This window comes from Cervus canadensis, chromosome 6 (assembly GCF_019320065.1).
Source record: "Cervus canadensis isolate Bull #8, Minnesota chromosome 6, ASM1932006v1, whole genome shotgun sequence".
Lineage (NCBI taxonomy): Eukaryota > Metazoa > Chordata > Mammalia > Artiodactyla > Cervidae > Cervus > Cervus canadensis.
In genome coordinates this window covers 4,294,618-4,310,644 of record NC_057391.1, presented here as the reverse complement: position 1 = coordinate 4,310,644, position 16,027 = coordinate 4,294,618, and the positions used below count along the sequence as shown (strand labels likewise).

The 16,027-nt window shown below is 37.8% G+C and overlaps 1 protein-coding gene across 2 annotated transcripts in view; it reads right to left on the bottom strand.

Annotated features, from left to right (window-relative positions):
• Window positions 1-16,027, bottom strand: part of LVRN (laeverin) — a 67,150-nt gene that overhangs the window by 16,734 nt on the left and 34,389 nt on the right. For both annotated transcript variants that reach the window (XM_043470658.1, XM_043470657.1), the window contains exons 6-13: window positions 14,869-14,982; window positions 7,839-7,982; window positions 6,766-6,831; window positions 6,607-6,672; window positions 5,813-5,985; window positions 4,233-4,309; window positions 3,745-3,884; window positions 1,442-1,497 (exon numbers count right to left, since the gene is read on the bottom strand). In XM_043470658.1, coding sequence (XP_043326593.1) covers window positions 1,442-1,497; window positions 3,745-3,884; window positions 4,233-4,309; window positions 5,813-5,985; window positions 6,607-6,672; window positions 6,766-6,831; window positions 7,839-7,982; window positions 14,869-14,982 — 836 coding nt within the window. The remainder of the gene's footprint in view (window positions 1-1,441; window positions 1,498-3,744; window positions 3,885-4,232; window positions 4,310-5,812; window positions 5,986-6,606; window positions 6,673-6,765; window positions 6,832-7,838; window positions 7,983-14,868; window positions 14,983-16,027) is intronic.

Here is a 16,027-nt window from a genome sequence, read left to right as displayed (position 1 = left end):
CTTTTTCTTTTTTATCATGGAAAGGCGCTTTATTTTATTTTAAATATAGTAGTGTGTACATGTCGATCTCAAACTCCAGTCTATCCTCCCTTCCCCCCAGGACTTCCTTTTAAAACATTAAATTTTCTTCACTGCGCCTTTAAGACCCTTTCAAAATTTCTCCATGATCACTTTAAATCTTATTATACCAAAGTTAATTTAATAAAAAATACATGGGACTTTCATATAATTAACCACCAAATTTTGACTTGACAAAGAACATATATTCCTTCTAGTCAAATTGTTATAAAAAACATTATTTCCTGTGGCTTTCGTTTTTTATTAGTAGTAGATGTTATTGCTCTTTCCTGATGATGACCTTTTCTGAATTGTCTTTTTTTTCTAATTTTTTATTGTTGCAAAATACACAAAACATAAAGTTTGTCTTCCTAACCATTTAAAGTGTACAGTTCCCTGGTATTAATTACATTCATATGTGTAAATGGTTTACTTTGCTGCATAGCAGAAACTAACATTGTAAATCAACTGTACTCCAAAAAAATTGTTTTAAAGTAACTTCATAATGTACAACTATCATCACTGGCCATCTAGATAATTCTTTTCATCTTGTGAAACTGAAACTCTGCACCCATTAAACAGTGTCTCCCCATGCCCCTCCCTCCCTCCCGCCCCAGTCCTTGGCAATCACCAATCTTTCTGTCTCCATGATTCTGACTACTCTAAGTAGCTCATATAAGTGGAAACATGCAGTGTTTGTCTTTCTGTGACTGGTTTATTTCACATAACATAATGTCCTCAAGGTTCATCTATGCTGTTGCATATTCCATCAACTTTTTAAAAAGATTTTAAACCTTTTCTTTTGTACTGAGCTATAGCCAGTTAACAACGTTGTAATAGCTCTAAGTGAACAGCAAAGGGACGCTGCCATACACATAACGTGTATCCATTGTCCTCCAAACTCCAGCCCATCCAGGCTGCCACATAGCATTGATCAGAGTTCCATGTGCTATGCAGTAGGACCTTGTTGGTTACCTATTTTAAATATAGCAGTGTGTACGTGTTTGTCCCAAACTCCGTGTCTCTTCCCCTCATCCTTCCCCCGGCAAGCATTAAGTCCTTTCTCTAAGTCGGTGAGTCTCCTTCTGTTTTGTAAGTAAGTTCATTTGTATCATTTCTTTTTAGATTCCACATGTAAGGGATGTAATATGATATTTCTTCTCAGTCTGACTTACTTCACTCAATATTTCACTCTCTAGGTCCATTCATGTTGTCCAGCATCTTTTATATCATAAAATTTCACAATAACCACAGAATTTCACCCTAATCTTAATAAGTTAGGGCTTGTGTAAACTAAGGAGCCAACTTCATAGGGATGAGGTTATTATTTTTGTAAATTTTTCAAGCTACACTGTTAAATGATGAGAGAAGAAAATATACTCACTTAGACAAGGAAAAGGCATCATCAACCAGCTGAAGTCTATGAATAACAGGAATAGCCTGCAGATGAGATCCAAAAATGCTCAGGAAAAGATGAGAACATTTTTAGTAGAAAAATAACTTTCAAAATAATAACAACATTTCAAGATCATTGCTGCTTACAAAGCACTTTCATGTGCATTATCTCATGTACAGAGAAATGATCATTTCTAAGGATGATTTCCATAATTTATTTATTATACATCTGTTTTTGATAAGCGGTCCCTTTGGACATCAATCATATGGCTTAAATATGGCTGAGAGTTCTGCCAAAATACTATGTGAAAAACAGCATGTTAAAAAATAAAACAGGGAGCCAAGTTTAAAGGGCCTCTCTGAAACAAAAAGTATACGTTAATTGTATCACAACGTCCAAATTGTTGTCAGGGTACTTTTTGGCATAGAAAGCCTTAAATAAATATTACTTAGCACTATTTTGGCAATGCTGAGGTCCTCTTTTCAGTGGTATCTCTCTTCTCAAGAGTTTCCCAATTCGACACAGTACCACCAATAGAACCCTTTGAATCATGAAAAGGAGTCAACGGCCAGCCTAACTTCTCAGGCTTCTGTTTGCGCTCCCCAGCACTGCCAGGCCACAGGACCATCTCAGCTTGTGTCCCAAGGGTCCCAAAGTTTCCGACAGCATTCCTTCAACAGCAATACCCCACCCCCCACCCCCACCAAGCATATTCACATATGTGGTCCCAGAAGATTTATCTTCACAACATCCCTTTGAGCATCTGCACAAGCCAAGCCTAATTCTTTCCTTGGCAGTAGTCACATATCTTTTCTGGCAGTAATAATAGTACTTACATTTTCTAGATTAATATTAATAGTAGAAATGTTTTGTTTGCTCAGCAATTATGTTGTAGGAATAACTGACTTCAGTTTTTCAATAAGTAAAATCTACAAGGGCTTCAAGAAATCATTGCTATAATGGCAGGACCTAGTGTTTCCATAGCTAAGACTGCCCTTAGAAATGAAAAAAAATTTAGCTACTCTGAAAAAGATTTTTAAATAAAGTAATTACTACAGCTGGTTTTTGTACCTTTATTCAAAAGCCCAGTGATAAATCTTTTAAAATTACTGATCATGTTCTGAATGCCTGAATTGGGTTAGGCTTCTGTTAAACATCATACATACATCATCTTATTTAATCTTCACAAGCTTTTAACATTGGTCCATCATACCCATTATTATACAGACAAGGAATCCAAGGCATGACTGGCTAAATAAGAGGCCCAAGGTCACGCATCTGGTAAATGATGATCAAAAATACTAACACAAGTTGATCTGACCGAGAACCCAAGCTCTGCCAGTTCTGTGCACTGCCTCTCTTGCCAGAGACTCGGTGGGTGACTCACAAAAATTTTGACGACAGAGACACCTAAGATATCTTTTAGTTCAACACACTAGTTTTACAAACGGAGACTAAATGAACTGCCCCAGATTTCACAGCAGAGCCAACTCTACAGACTTCTAAACCAGCATCCATCTCCACTAATGCAGATTTGGTTTAATTCAACTAAGTAAAGTCTGACTGCTAAGAGCTAGCCAATACTTTAATTTTTATATACTGTATAATAATTTACAGTTATTTGATAACTTTAAAGTGATATTGGATTATTACTGATATCTTGTGAATTAAATTATCTCCTTGGCCAGAAGATTGAAAATGCAATTTTTAGAAAATTAACATTTTCTAGCATTTATGTACTGGTACCTATTATGTGTTTAGAAAGGTTTTTGTTTTGATTTTTGCTTTGGCCACACCACGTAGCATGGGGGAATCTTAATCCCTGACCAGGGATTGAACCTGTGTCTCCTGCATTGGGAGTACAGTGTCTTAACCACTGGACTACTAGGGAAGTCCCTAGACATTTAAAGTATTTGTTGACTTACCTTATCTCTAATTCTCACAAGGAATAAGAAAGATACGGTATTATTCCCATTTTAAAGTGAAGACATTGAAGCAGAACATTTAAGTAACTTGCCTAACATCACAAAATTAACAGTTAATCAGAAATTATTTTGATTTTTCACTTAGAAAGGTAAAATTATTATGGAAAAGTGAGATTAATGTTCATAAACACAATACATACAACCAAAACCTCTCTTTTCTAAGAAAAAAAATCCAGCATGTCTTGGTATTGAGGGGTGGCAAAGGGGTCAGGTTCCCACCAGTCAGGTTAATAAGAGCTCAGTCTATGACGTCTAGAGAGTACAGTATTAATGATATTCAGTAAAAGGCATAAAAATAAAACTTACCTTAGGATCTTTTTCAAGCTGTTGATTTAATTTCTTCCAACCTAATTTATCATAGTTAACTCTATAATATCCAGTCACATTCAAATTTAATATCACCCAGTCATGGTCAGAATCTGAAACTTGCATTTCAGGAAATACTTCTACAAAGAAACAAGTGAACAGTTTGAACTGGTACATTTTTAAAATATTTCACTACGTGTTTTACTATGCCCTCTTAATTCTACAAATCCAGTAAAACAAAAAGTAAAGATATTCTAAAATATGTATTGATCTTACCATATAACTATATTTTTTCACATACAATAACTTTTGATTAGAAATGTTTCTTTAAAGCTCTATGTTCAACAAGAATGATGTAATATTTTACTTTTAAATAAGCTATTCAAAAGCTAGACATTTTAACATTTTATTCTCTGCTTTTATATATGTGTATGTGTATATATATTTGCATATATATATGAAGGTATTTTTAAAAATTTGTTACTTACTGCTGCTTTTATCTAGCCAGACTAAAGACTGTGTAGTTCCATTTTTTATCCAAAGAACAGGTATAATCCATGTATCACTTTTTGGAAAAAAATGAAAACTTCAGTTATTGTTCACACATAAGAATAAGAGCTTTGAGCCAATATTAAAAAAGATGATAAAAGGACTCAAATTCTTCAGTCATTCCTTGTGGATATACAGGACTTGGTTTTAGAATTATTCACTGTTGTTTCACAAGCCAGGTTTGGCTATTTATTTATTCTCTTGTGCCTCACAGATTTGCTTCTTCTTGCAACTCAGGGTAAGCTTCTAAGGCTCTCCTGTATCTGAAACTTTCAAGGCCTGTTTATATTCAATTATAGCCATCTGGCCTTACTCAGGGGTCATTCAAATGCTGCAGACATACCCAAAGCTATCTGGGCCAAGAAAACTGAATAATCATTTAAGAAGAAAAAGCATGACAAACATTTCAAAATGCTTTTCCACCTCAAGTTTTTTCCCAGTTTGAAAAGTGTTCAACAACAATCAGCCAGATTATTCATATTCGCTGAACGCTGGCCCTCTCCCTGTGCTGGTGGATGTGACCTGGATGAAGTCACTGACCACGAGGAGGACATTAGTCATCTGAAGACACACATTACTCGGAATGTAGACAATATTTCCAATCTTGCTCAAATGCTCGCACGTCTGGCTTCTCAGCCTTTGAACTGAGAGTCTCTGTTCATATGGTAGCTAAGGCCACCTCTTCTCAAAAGTCATGAAACATCACAGGGAGAAGGGACCTGCAGGTCCCCTATTTCCCCCCCTGGGGTTTTAGAAAGAGTGGGACAACCTGAAAATGTTGGTGATGGTACATGAAAATAAATTACTCATTCGTGCTTATGCTTAATACAATGTGATCTGAGAATCAAACCCTTTATCAAAAACAGTTGAAAACTAACAAGTTAAGGAAGAAGAGGAAACAGAAGGAGAAGGTGATGACTGCTAAACCACGGTATACTTCCTATCTCATTTCACTTCTACAACAAGCCCCTGCGGTTTGTATCATTACATTTGCTTCACAGATAAGGAAACTGAAACTCAGAGATTTTAAATAAGACTAAGGTTTGAATTTGGGATCTATAACTCTAATATTTTATGTATGGTTACAAAAGCACATACACATGTGTGGGCATACATGCACAGAATTATTCCTCAAGGATATGGTCACCATTCAGCTCCATTTCTAGAGAAGGGAAGATGACCTGGCAACCAGATCCCCTTTTTTCTTAACTAACGTAAGGCCATTCAGATTCAATTTTACTGGCTTTCACACAGAATTCTGAGTAATTCATTACCTCCGTCTGAAGGACAAAAAAGAAATGCCTAACATGCAAAGCTAAGTCCCAGGGGAGAAGCACCGCAAGAACCCTAAAGGCAGGTCTCCGGCCTCGGTCAGGACCTCAGGGGCTCTGCCCCGCCCGAGCACATCCCATGGAGGGTGTGCATCCAGGGGGAGTTACGCTTCCTCATCCATAGGCTGGTTTCCTTCTGATCAGAGCTCAGCCCCAAGGAAGGTGAAGACAGGAGCAAATCTACCTACTTGTGGCTTAGAAGAGTCTGATTTTTAACCTTGCCAAGATAAAATGGCTCCTGTTTCATGACGCCCGTGGATACATTTAAGGTGATAACTGGAAAACCACTCTGGTGTGTCCAGCTGTCCATGATGCTTTTTACTGTTGCTGGCAAAAGAATTTTACTCTGGTGATCTATGGCCTGTTTTAAAAAAAATCATCACAAAAGCGGTTATTTACCATCCAAGTCTTCTGAGGTAGCCAACTCCTAAAAGGAACCATCAATACGTAGTGATTGTATCTCTCATTTATATAGTAAAACCCAGTGGGGAATTTCTGGATCAAATTTAATTCTGTTCATCTCTGTATATATGAGTGGTTCCTTAGTTCATCCTTTCATTCAATCACTGAACACACTTTTTATGGATCTAATATATGCAGGCTCTATCCTGGGCACTAGAAACACGGTGTGTTAGTAGTCACTCAGCTGTGTTCAAAATGCCATGGGCTGTAGCACCAGGCTCCTCCATCCATGGAATTTTCCAGGCAAGAATACTAGAGTGGATTGCCATTCCCTTCTCCAGGGGACCTTCCCAACCCAGAAATTGAACCCAGGTCTCCTGCACTGCAAGCAGATTCTTTACCATCTGAGCCACAAGGGAAGCCTGGGAATACAGTGGTGAAGACTAAAGAAGTAACCTCCGACTTAAAACAGTCTCACAGACAAGGGAAGGGGGTTTTCCTGTGGCGTCCGCATACGCACACGGCCCCGAGATCCTACAGCACAACACAGCAAAAACGCGGCAGAGAGTCAGAGAATTACCATTTGAAAATGTCTCCACAGATCATCTTGCTCAGCATTTGAGTAAGAAAAAGTCTCCAAATATGACTGTTAAAATAGAAAAGGTAAGGTTAAAGTGAATAACTTGCCAAAGCAATTCATGTTTACTGTCTTTAGGTAACAACAATTTTGCAAACTCACCTTAAGTGCGCTGATAAATATTTTCTCATTCAAGAAACTAGCTAGCATCCGGGCCAGAGACGCTCCCTAAGACATAAGCAGTTGTCCATTATTTGAATAAAATTCAGTATCTAAATACTGACACATTCCATTTTGGCATACAAGATTTTGGGCTGTGCTCCTCATTGCATTGTATACCTCAACTGAATGTCTGGGTTAACCCAAAATGTGCTAGTAAAATAAACTGTCACTGATTAATAGATAAAAGATGAGAAAATGTCCTACATATAAGAATTCAGGGTACAGAAAACTTTTTAAATTGAGAGACTCACATGACAAGTATAAATAAATAAAGGTTACCTGTCATTCCAGTTCTACAAGGATCAGCAATTAGCTACTGTGGTTGCCTACTGACAATGTCCCGGCGTGGGTGTAGGGGGTGGGCAGGGGAGAATTGAGGATGGAGAAAACTAAGAAGCATTCTTTGTTTTGAATATACTAATCCCAAGATAGTTCAGACACATATCTAAAGAAACTTTTCAATGACCCCAGATTCTTGCATCCTTCCATACACGTGTAAGTATTCATTTGAGATGTCTGTTTCCTGTGACTAGCAGTAGTCTATTTATACCTGACTGGATGTTGTCCCCAGGACCAAAACAAAACCTTCAGCTATACCCTGGCTGCCCCCTTGTCTCTTTGGAAGAGTTTCTCAGAATACTCTGAGAGGCTGTCTCCTGGGCTATAGTCCTCAGTCAGGTTCCTGAACAAAACTTAGCTCACGGCTTTTATGTTGTGTGCCTTTCTTTCAGTGACACAAGAACAAATTTCCACCAGGCAGAAGAGTTCACCTTAAAAGTATCCAGCTGTCTGTCTATATTTAAAAAGGTAGATGGCATTGAGCACCTATTATAGATTAACATTTACTAGATAAGAACTGATTTAACCACGTTTTCTGAGATCCATCTACTGAATAATATTAAGGTCTTTGTACCAAAATTGTGTAGCAGCACATTAGTCTAGAACCCAAAGAACCCATTTTATGTAGCTTTCTGCAAGACTGCAGCACAAATACAAATGTGGAACTGTTTTACCTTGTTGTAAGTGAATAAGTCAAAGAGCTCATTTATTTCATTGGTTTCTGTGAAACTTTCCACCTTCATGGAGACGGCTCTAGACACCAGGGCGTGATCTTCTCTGAGCACACCATGTAAAATGTTAGAAAAGAAGATCTCATTCTAAAAGGAAAACATTGAGACACACTAACTCCTGAGGCATCACAGAAACAGGAAGCTCAATGCTCCTAAAATATTTTCAGAAACTATCATTGAAGAGGGGAAGAAATCAATAACTGAGAAGTGCTCTTCGGGCTACAATGTGCCAAATAAGTCAGGAGTCCTTGAATAACAAAACTCTGTGATACTTTCCTTCCCATTTGGTCTCCTTTTTTATTTCAATTAAAAAAATCAATTACAAAAGTTAATGTGGTTTCCAAGACAGTCATCTATTGGGTTGGTCAAGAAGTTTGTTTGACTTTTCCATAAGATGGGACAAACTTCTTGGCCAACCCAACACATTCCTTATGTTAGGAGGTCCCTGACCACCCAGACAGGTCCTCCAGGGAACAGCATCTCTAGGTGGTTTTAATCCTCTAGAGTTTTATTGGCAACTTTATTAGTAATCCCTCAAAATGTATCAGTCTCTTACATGGACATTTATAAGACAAAAGCAATGTCAAATTTACAAATTCACAGTGATGATGATGTAGTAATATTAGTTACTAGAAATAAATCAAAACAAATCTACAAACTGTATACTGTAATTTATAGCTCATGCATTAAGAATTTTTTTTACTGTAAAAGTGTTAGTCATTCAGTCATGTCCGACTCTTTGCAACCCCATGGAACTTCAGCCCGCCAGGCTCCTCTGTCCATGGAATTCTCCAGGCAAGAATACTGGAGTGAGTAGCCATTCCCTTCTCCAGGGGACCTTCGCTATCCAGGGATCAAACCCCAGTTTCCTGCACTGTAGGCAGATTCTTTACCCTCTGAGCTACCAGAGCAACTGGCAGTTATTGATATTTTAATAAGGTCTAGAACTCTCCAAAAGATTAGATCTCTCTTAGACATGTGACAAGGGCCATTTCTTTCTGAAGGAAAGCTAGAAGGAAAACCAAAGAAGAGTTAAGAGGTGCATGCAAAGACAGAGCCAAAGAGAGGGCAGGGGCGGCCGAGGCACACCCTGGGGAGCACCTGGAAACCACGGGAAGTCTCAGCTCCCAGGGGACTCTCTCTGCGGTCCCACGTTGACTCCCTCACCCCTCAACAGTTGACTCCCTCAACCCCTCCAAACTCTGCCCCAATGCCATTTGCCAGTATTTCAATCAACCCTCTCTAGTTAGCATATTATGTTCAGATTTATGCATACTTTGGTTAACTTATCGTCAAACTCAGCTTTTCTCAAAATGAGAAAGCCTGTCATTTAGATAAATGCATGTCAAACTTTACTGCCCATAAGGATCCCCTGGGGATCTTGTCAAATTGTATTCTAATTCAGTTAGTCTGTGCTGGGGTTGGGTTGGTTGGTTTGTTTTTCGGCAGTACCTTGAGACATGCAGGATCTTAAGTTCCCCCGACCAGGGGTGGAAACTCGTGCCCCCTCCAGTGGAAGCGTGGAGACTTAACCACTGGACTACCAGGGAAGTCTGGGGTCTGCATTTCTACTAAACGACCAGGTGATGCTGATGTTGGCATATAGCTCAAGAACCACACTCTGAGTAGCAAAGATTTAGAGGAGGCATCTGCATAAAGTCCCACCTTACTCGTTAAGTATAGGTTTTATTAATTTAACACCTAAGAGCTCTTGAGAATGTGCACTGTCCACCCCGCTGCCATATAAACACAATGAAGAAAATAGCAAAATAAAAAACTCCTGTAAGTCCACATCCTGCAATAACTCCCATTAGAATGTTGTTAATCCAGCTCTTTCTAATCTTTCCCCCTATTTATTTATTCTTACAGTTGTAAAAACTTTTCATCTTGTTCATTTACTTATTATCACATTCATTTAGAAATTTTGCTGTCTTATCTTCATAACTACTCCTAATAATGGCTACTGTATTATAAACGAAACAAACACAAATTGGAAAGAAATAACCCCAAACTTAATCATGATTTTCACAGGGTAGATATAACTTTTGCAAAAGCAAAACACTAAAATAAACAAATGCACAGCTGCATAATACCCTTTCAGGTTGATGGACTATAATTGACTGAATCATTTGCCTAATGGGTAGGCATTTGTTTCCAGTTGTTTTTTTTTTTTTTTCTGTTATAGACAATGTATTAATGAATACTTTTGTACACATAACCTTTTCCATATTTTTCTTTCAGAATGGACTGTCTGTCTCTCTTGCGCCTGCCTGGCATAAGGTTTACATAATCTTCTTGGTGTCCTCCCAATCACACAAGAGCTGTGATGAATGAGACGAACACCTCTTACTCAACATTCCTCAGGTTTTTCTACTTTAGGCCTCCCATAAGGTGATGCTTGTCCCAGTCTGTTCTGGTCTTGTGGAAGGGAAACTCTATTGTAAAAAGCAATATCAGGTTTTTAAAAAAAATATTACCTAGCTACTGCATATAATGATTGGATAAAGTGAGTCTCTACACTCCATTTCTTTCTTCATGCAAGCTATGAGATTCCAGAGAACAAACCTATTTCTATCAGATCTATGATTATACTAAGAAATGTACAGTATTTATTATAAAATTCATATGGAATATCGCTGTGGTTGAAAGCACAGGGTTTGGAGTCAAGCTACCTGGGTCTGAATCCTACTTCAGCCTCCTAGGGACTGTGTGACTCATAAAAGGCAACTAATTTCATCACTCTGGAAATTCAGTTTCACCTCTGAAAATGGGGTGAACACTGTCCTCACTGGATTATTATCAGGTCTAAATTAATTTACGTAGAATTTTTAGCACTGTGACTGGCAAATAGAATATGCTCAATAAGGGTTAAGCACTACTGCGATTATATCATCATCATTAGTTCTTCAGAAGGGTGGATCAGATATTGTACATAACACACTCTAAGCACATAAGGATTGCTTAGTAAATGATGGTTGTCACAACAGTGCCCACTAAATACTCAATCTACTGAATGACTGCATGAAACTTTCTTACAGATGAGGAAGGAAAGCTCAGAAGTGTTCGACTACTTGCCTCAGCTTACAGTGATCATGGAAACATAGCGAGATCTGACTGACTGCAAGGCCCCTACGTGCCCCTTGCCTCCACGAGAGCTGCTGCTTCCTTAGACCAGTCAGAAGAGGGATGCTGAAAAGTCAGTGAGTACCAATGTTAGAGCTGGAGCTTCGGGGGTCAAGAAACCAACTGGAATGTTCTGAATCCTTGACCATGACCCATTCATCTTGTATGTTAACAGCTTTCAGCTGAAATTAGACTAGAATTAGAAAAAATGGAAATCTGTTTCTGCATATGTTTCTGTGATGCTCTTTACTCACTTTCAATCTAATGACTGATTCAAAGGAAGCTAAAGTTCTGATCTCTTAAAGACCATTCAAACAAAGCCTTAAGCTTTTTAAAAACAAAGCTCATGGCAATTTTTTCAAGCTCCAAGATCTGATACTCTTCTGGCAAGGGTTATGGTTCACTCAGCTCTACAAGTGATTGAGAAATGTACACACAGAAAACAGTGATTAAGAACCAATGACAAAAAGAAATAAAACTAAATGATATGAGAGGATAATCTTACCATCTTAGCTTCAAAAACATTGGTAACATGTTTTCATCAATGTTTTCCAGATATGATAATATATTAGCCATTGTTGTTGCATTAAAAGGTAACTGAAATTTATAGTATAGTCAATAAAGGACATACAGGTGAATCTAATTATTTTAAGGACTGGAATGTCTTTCCATATTGACTCTCAGCACAGAGGTAATTTGGGGTACAACCAAATGCTTTCAAAAGTAGTTACAGATGACACTAACCATGTGTAGATGCTACTTTATAAAAGAGAGATATAAACAATTTCATAGGTGTAGCATATATGGAAGGACTAAGACTTGCTGTGTATATATATATAGTTCGAATATATGAAGAGAGTCATAATGAACACGCTCACACACCATAAGCCCTTGAGAATGAGAGCACTACCAGCGGTTTTCCTGGGGTTAAAGCACGGGCTTTCAGCTAGAGAAACCTGGAACTGAATCTCATCTCTGACCTTTAACAACTGTGAAATCTTGGACAACTTACCTAATACTTATACCCTCAGTTTCCTCAATAGGAGATAGAAAAAATAACAACTATACTCATAGGATTATCTTGAAGATTGATGAAGATGATATATGTATAAGACTCACACTACCAGGCAGTTAAGTCCCAAGTGCTCAGTGAATGGCATTAAATAATATTTTTGATTATTTATTAATATTTATTATCACCATTATCCTCATCTTCAGCCTAGACCCAGATCACTGGAATGTAATCACAGTTTCACCTCAAGCAGGCAAATGACTTTGGGCAAGTCAATTAACCTTTCAGTACTTCATTCTGCAGATCTATATAATGATGTCTAGCCCAGGGGAGGAAGAGCAGGGGTACTGTAGAGTGCCTGGACTGTGTGCCGGTGGGCATTTTATAAGATGTCCACAAAGGGTAGGAGGAAAATTCTGAAAGAGATGGGAATACCAGACCATCTGACCTGCCTCTTGAGAAACCAGTATGCAGGTCAGGAAGCAACAGTTAGAACTGGACATGGAACAACAGACTGGTTCCAAATAGGAAAAGAAGTATGTCAAGGCTGTATATTGTCACCCTGCTTATGTAACTTATATGCAAAGTACATCATGAGAAATGCTGGGCTGGAGGAAGCACAAGCTGGAATTAAGATTGCCGGGAGAAATATCAATAACCTCAGATATGCAGATGACACCACCCTTATGGCAGAAAGTGAAGAAGAACTAAAGAGCCTCTTGATGAAAGTGAAAGAGGAGAGTGAAAAAGTTGGCTTAAAGCTCAACATTCAGAAAACGAAGATCATAGCATCTGGTCCTTCATGGCAAATAGATGGGGAAACAGTGGCTGACTTTATTTTTCTGGGCTCCAAAATCACTGAAGACGGTGATTGCAGCCATGAAATTAAAAGACGCTTACTCCTTGGAAGGAAAGTTATGACCAACTTAGACAGCATATTAAAAAGCAGAGACATCACTTTGTCAGCAAAGGTCTGTCTAGTCAAGGCTAAGGTTTTTCCAGTGGTCACGTATGGATGTGAGAGTTGGACTGTGAAGAAAGCTGAGCGCCAAAAAATTGATGTTTTTGAACTGTGGTGTTGGAGAAGACTCTTGAGAGTCCCTTGGACTGCAAGGAGATCCAACCAGTCCATCCTAAAGGAGATCAGTCCTGGGTGTTCATTGGAAGGACTGATGCTGAAGCTGAAACTACAGTACTTTTGCCACCTCATGCGAAGAGTTGACTCATTGGAAAAGACCCTGATGTGGGAGGGATTGGGGGCAGGAGGAGAAGGGACGACAGAGGATGAGATGGTTGGATGGCATCACCGACTTGATGGACATGGGTTTGAGTGGACTCTGGGAGTTGGTGATGGACAGGGAGGCCTGGCGTGCTGCGATTCATGGGGCTGCAAAGAGTCGGAGATGACTGAGCGACTGAACTGAACTGAACTTTCAAAGTGGCATGGAACTGGGGCAGTAAAAGACTACTACATCAGTGCTCCTCAGAAGCCACAATTTCACAAACAGGTTAAAAAAAAGATTTTTTTTAAAGTTTCTGTGCGCCCAAGAGAGGTCTGTCAATTTTTTATTCTTTCAACTTTTTAATAAGCAAAAGATAAACATCATCTATCTTCTTCCTTTCATAAAAGAGGGAAAAGTTTACAACCAATATAATATTAATGGGCTTCCCTGGTGGCTCAGACAGTAAAGAATCTGTCTGCGATGAGGGAGACCCGGGTTTGATCCCTGGTTGGGAAGATCCCCTGGAGAAGAGAATGGCAACCTACTCCAGTATTCTTGCCTGGAGAATTCCATGGACAGAGGAGCCTGGCAGGCTATATAGTCCACGGGATCGCAAAGAGTTGGACACGAGTGAGCAACTTTCACTTTCATAATAATAGAAAGAACAATCTTAGATTCTCCTTCAAAGTGAATAAATTTAGCCTGTGAAGATCTGACCAGTGGAAATCAGCATGTCAAACATCAATACACTTTAATGAGCAAGGGCATGGAGAGAAGAAAAAGAGGCCCGAAGTAGAGCCTTGGAAACACTTGGGAGGGGAGAGGACAAAAAGACCCAGAAAGAGGAGCAGAAAGAGCAGCTCAGAGCATCAGAGAGATGACGGGAGGCGGGAACAGAGAGGAAGAAAGAAACCCTGACTTGGTGGGAAGAAATGAGGTCTGTGTCAAAGATCATATTAAATCTAAATATTTAAACACTTAAATTAATATCATGCCATTCTGAAAGCATTACCTAACTACTCTAAATAAAATATTAGAAATATAACTTTCAATTCAGATTTGCATACACATAAATTAATTTTCCATGTTACTATTTACTCAACATAGCAAAAGATTATCAGCTATAATAGATACAATGTCAGCTATGAGTATCATATGCAATATCAGCTATATTATGGGTAATATAACATAGCATATTACTTAATATTAAAGTTGTAGACTACTGATTGCAAGTGCTTTAAAATTCAGTCTAGGTAGAAATAAATGAAAATAACCTAAAATCTAATAGTAGGGAAAATATCTTATAAAGTTATATGATAAAATACTAGGCAACACTTAAAAATCTTATTTTCAAGAATGATCTAATGACCTGTGGAAAAGCTTTTGATATAGTATGAAGTAGACAGGGCATTACACATTTCTGCGTAATTTTCACTTCTAGGAATATTTACAATAATAAAAGCCTGACAAAAGAAAACAAATCAAAAAGATAACATTGAAAAAAAAAAAAAAGACAACATTGATCATCTCTGATTTTACACACTTTCAACAATGAAAATTAACTACTATTATAATTAGAAGAATAATTATAAATTAATTCAACAGACATACTTACCCTTGGGAGTTTAGGATTGAAGTGGTTAATTATCCCAAATTCAAAATAAGATGCAAAACCTTCATTGAGCCAGATATTATTCCACCAATTCATGGTAACCAAGTTTCCAAACCACTTTTGGAGTTGGGGATAAAAAGAACAATCTTAACTTCAATTTAAGTAATATTTATTGTAATTACATGTTAAATAAATGTAAGGTCAAAGACAAAATTAACTGTAATTTGCTATCAGTGATAAAACTTGAAAACAGGACTCCAAAATCATGTTGTTGTTTTATTAATAACATGAAGTCACTCATGTATTTCTGTAAAATTTCACATCCAATGACTGGAAGCAATTTTTGCTTTAAAACTGTGATGCTCAGAAATAAAGTAAGCTAGAATAGCATTTCTTAAACATCCACAAAAAGTTAAGTTAAAGTAGAAGGCCTGAATGTTCACTTAACACCTACTAATGACAGCATCTCATACTCTAAACAGACTACATCAGGATTTTGCTGTAAGCAGTTGATTATGTTTTAAGGACATGATTTGATCTGTACCATGTAAGAATCACTCAAGTATTCGTTTCTGCAAAGTAGTCCAGTTGTAATTATTTTCTATTTGAGCTTAACAGAAGGAAAGTGTCAAATGATGATGAAGAGAATCAGGAAAGAAAAACAAAATAATTTCCAAAACCAACAAATCCACACCCTGGTTTTTAACCAAATTCTTATAATAGCAGTGATGTATTAATAGTTAGCACCCTATTTTCCAAAACAATGTGTCACTTAGGCTATAATAAAAAATGACACTTTGGGTGATGATCAAGACTTGTGAAAGTATGTGTTGACTGTGTAACAGGGTATAATTTAATCACAGTAAATCACTCTTCTCTAAAACTTCCATATAACAAAAAGATAATTTCACAGTTTAGATGACTGTCACCTCAGTGATACTAGTATATTGACTATAATCCTTTAACTTGTAACTTCTCGCAAAAAAAAAAAAGTTTGTGACAATCTACTGATGAAATGGGATATCTTCTAGTGACTCTATTTTAAGCTGGAATGAAAAGCAGATAATCATAGATCTGCTTGGCTTACTTTTCCTGAAGAGAACTTTGTGGCACGCAATCACTCTTTAAATATACGACCTGCTAATGTTCTGAGATTTCTCAT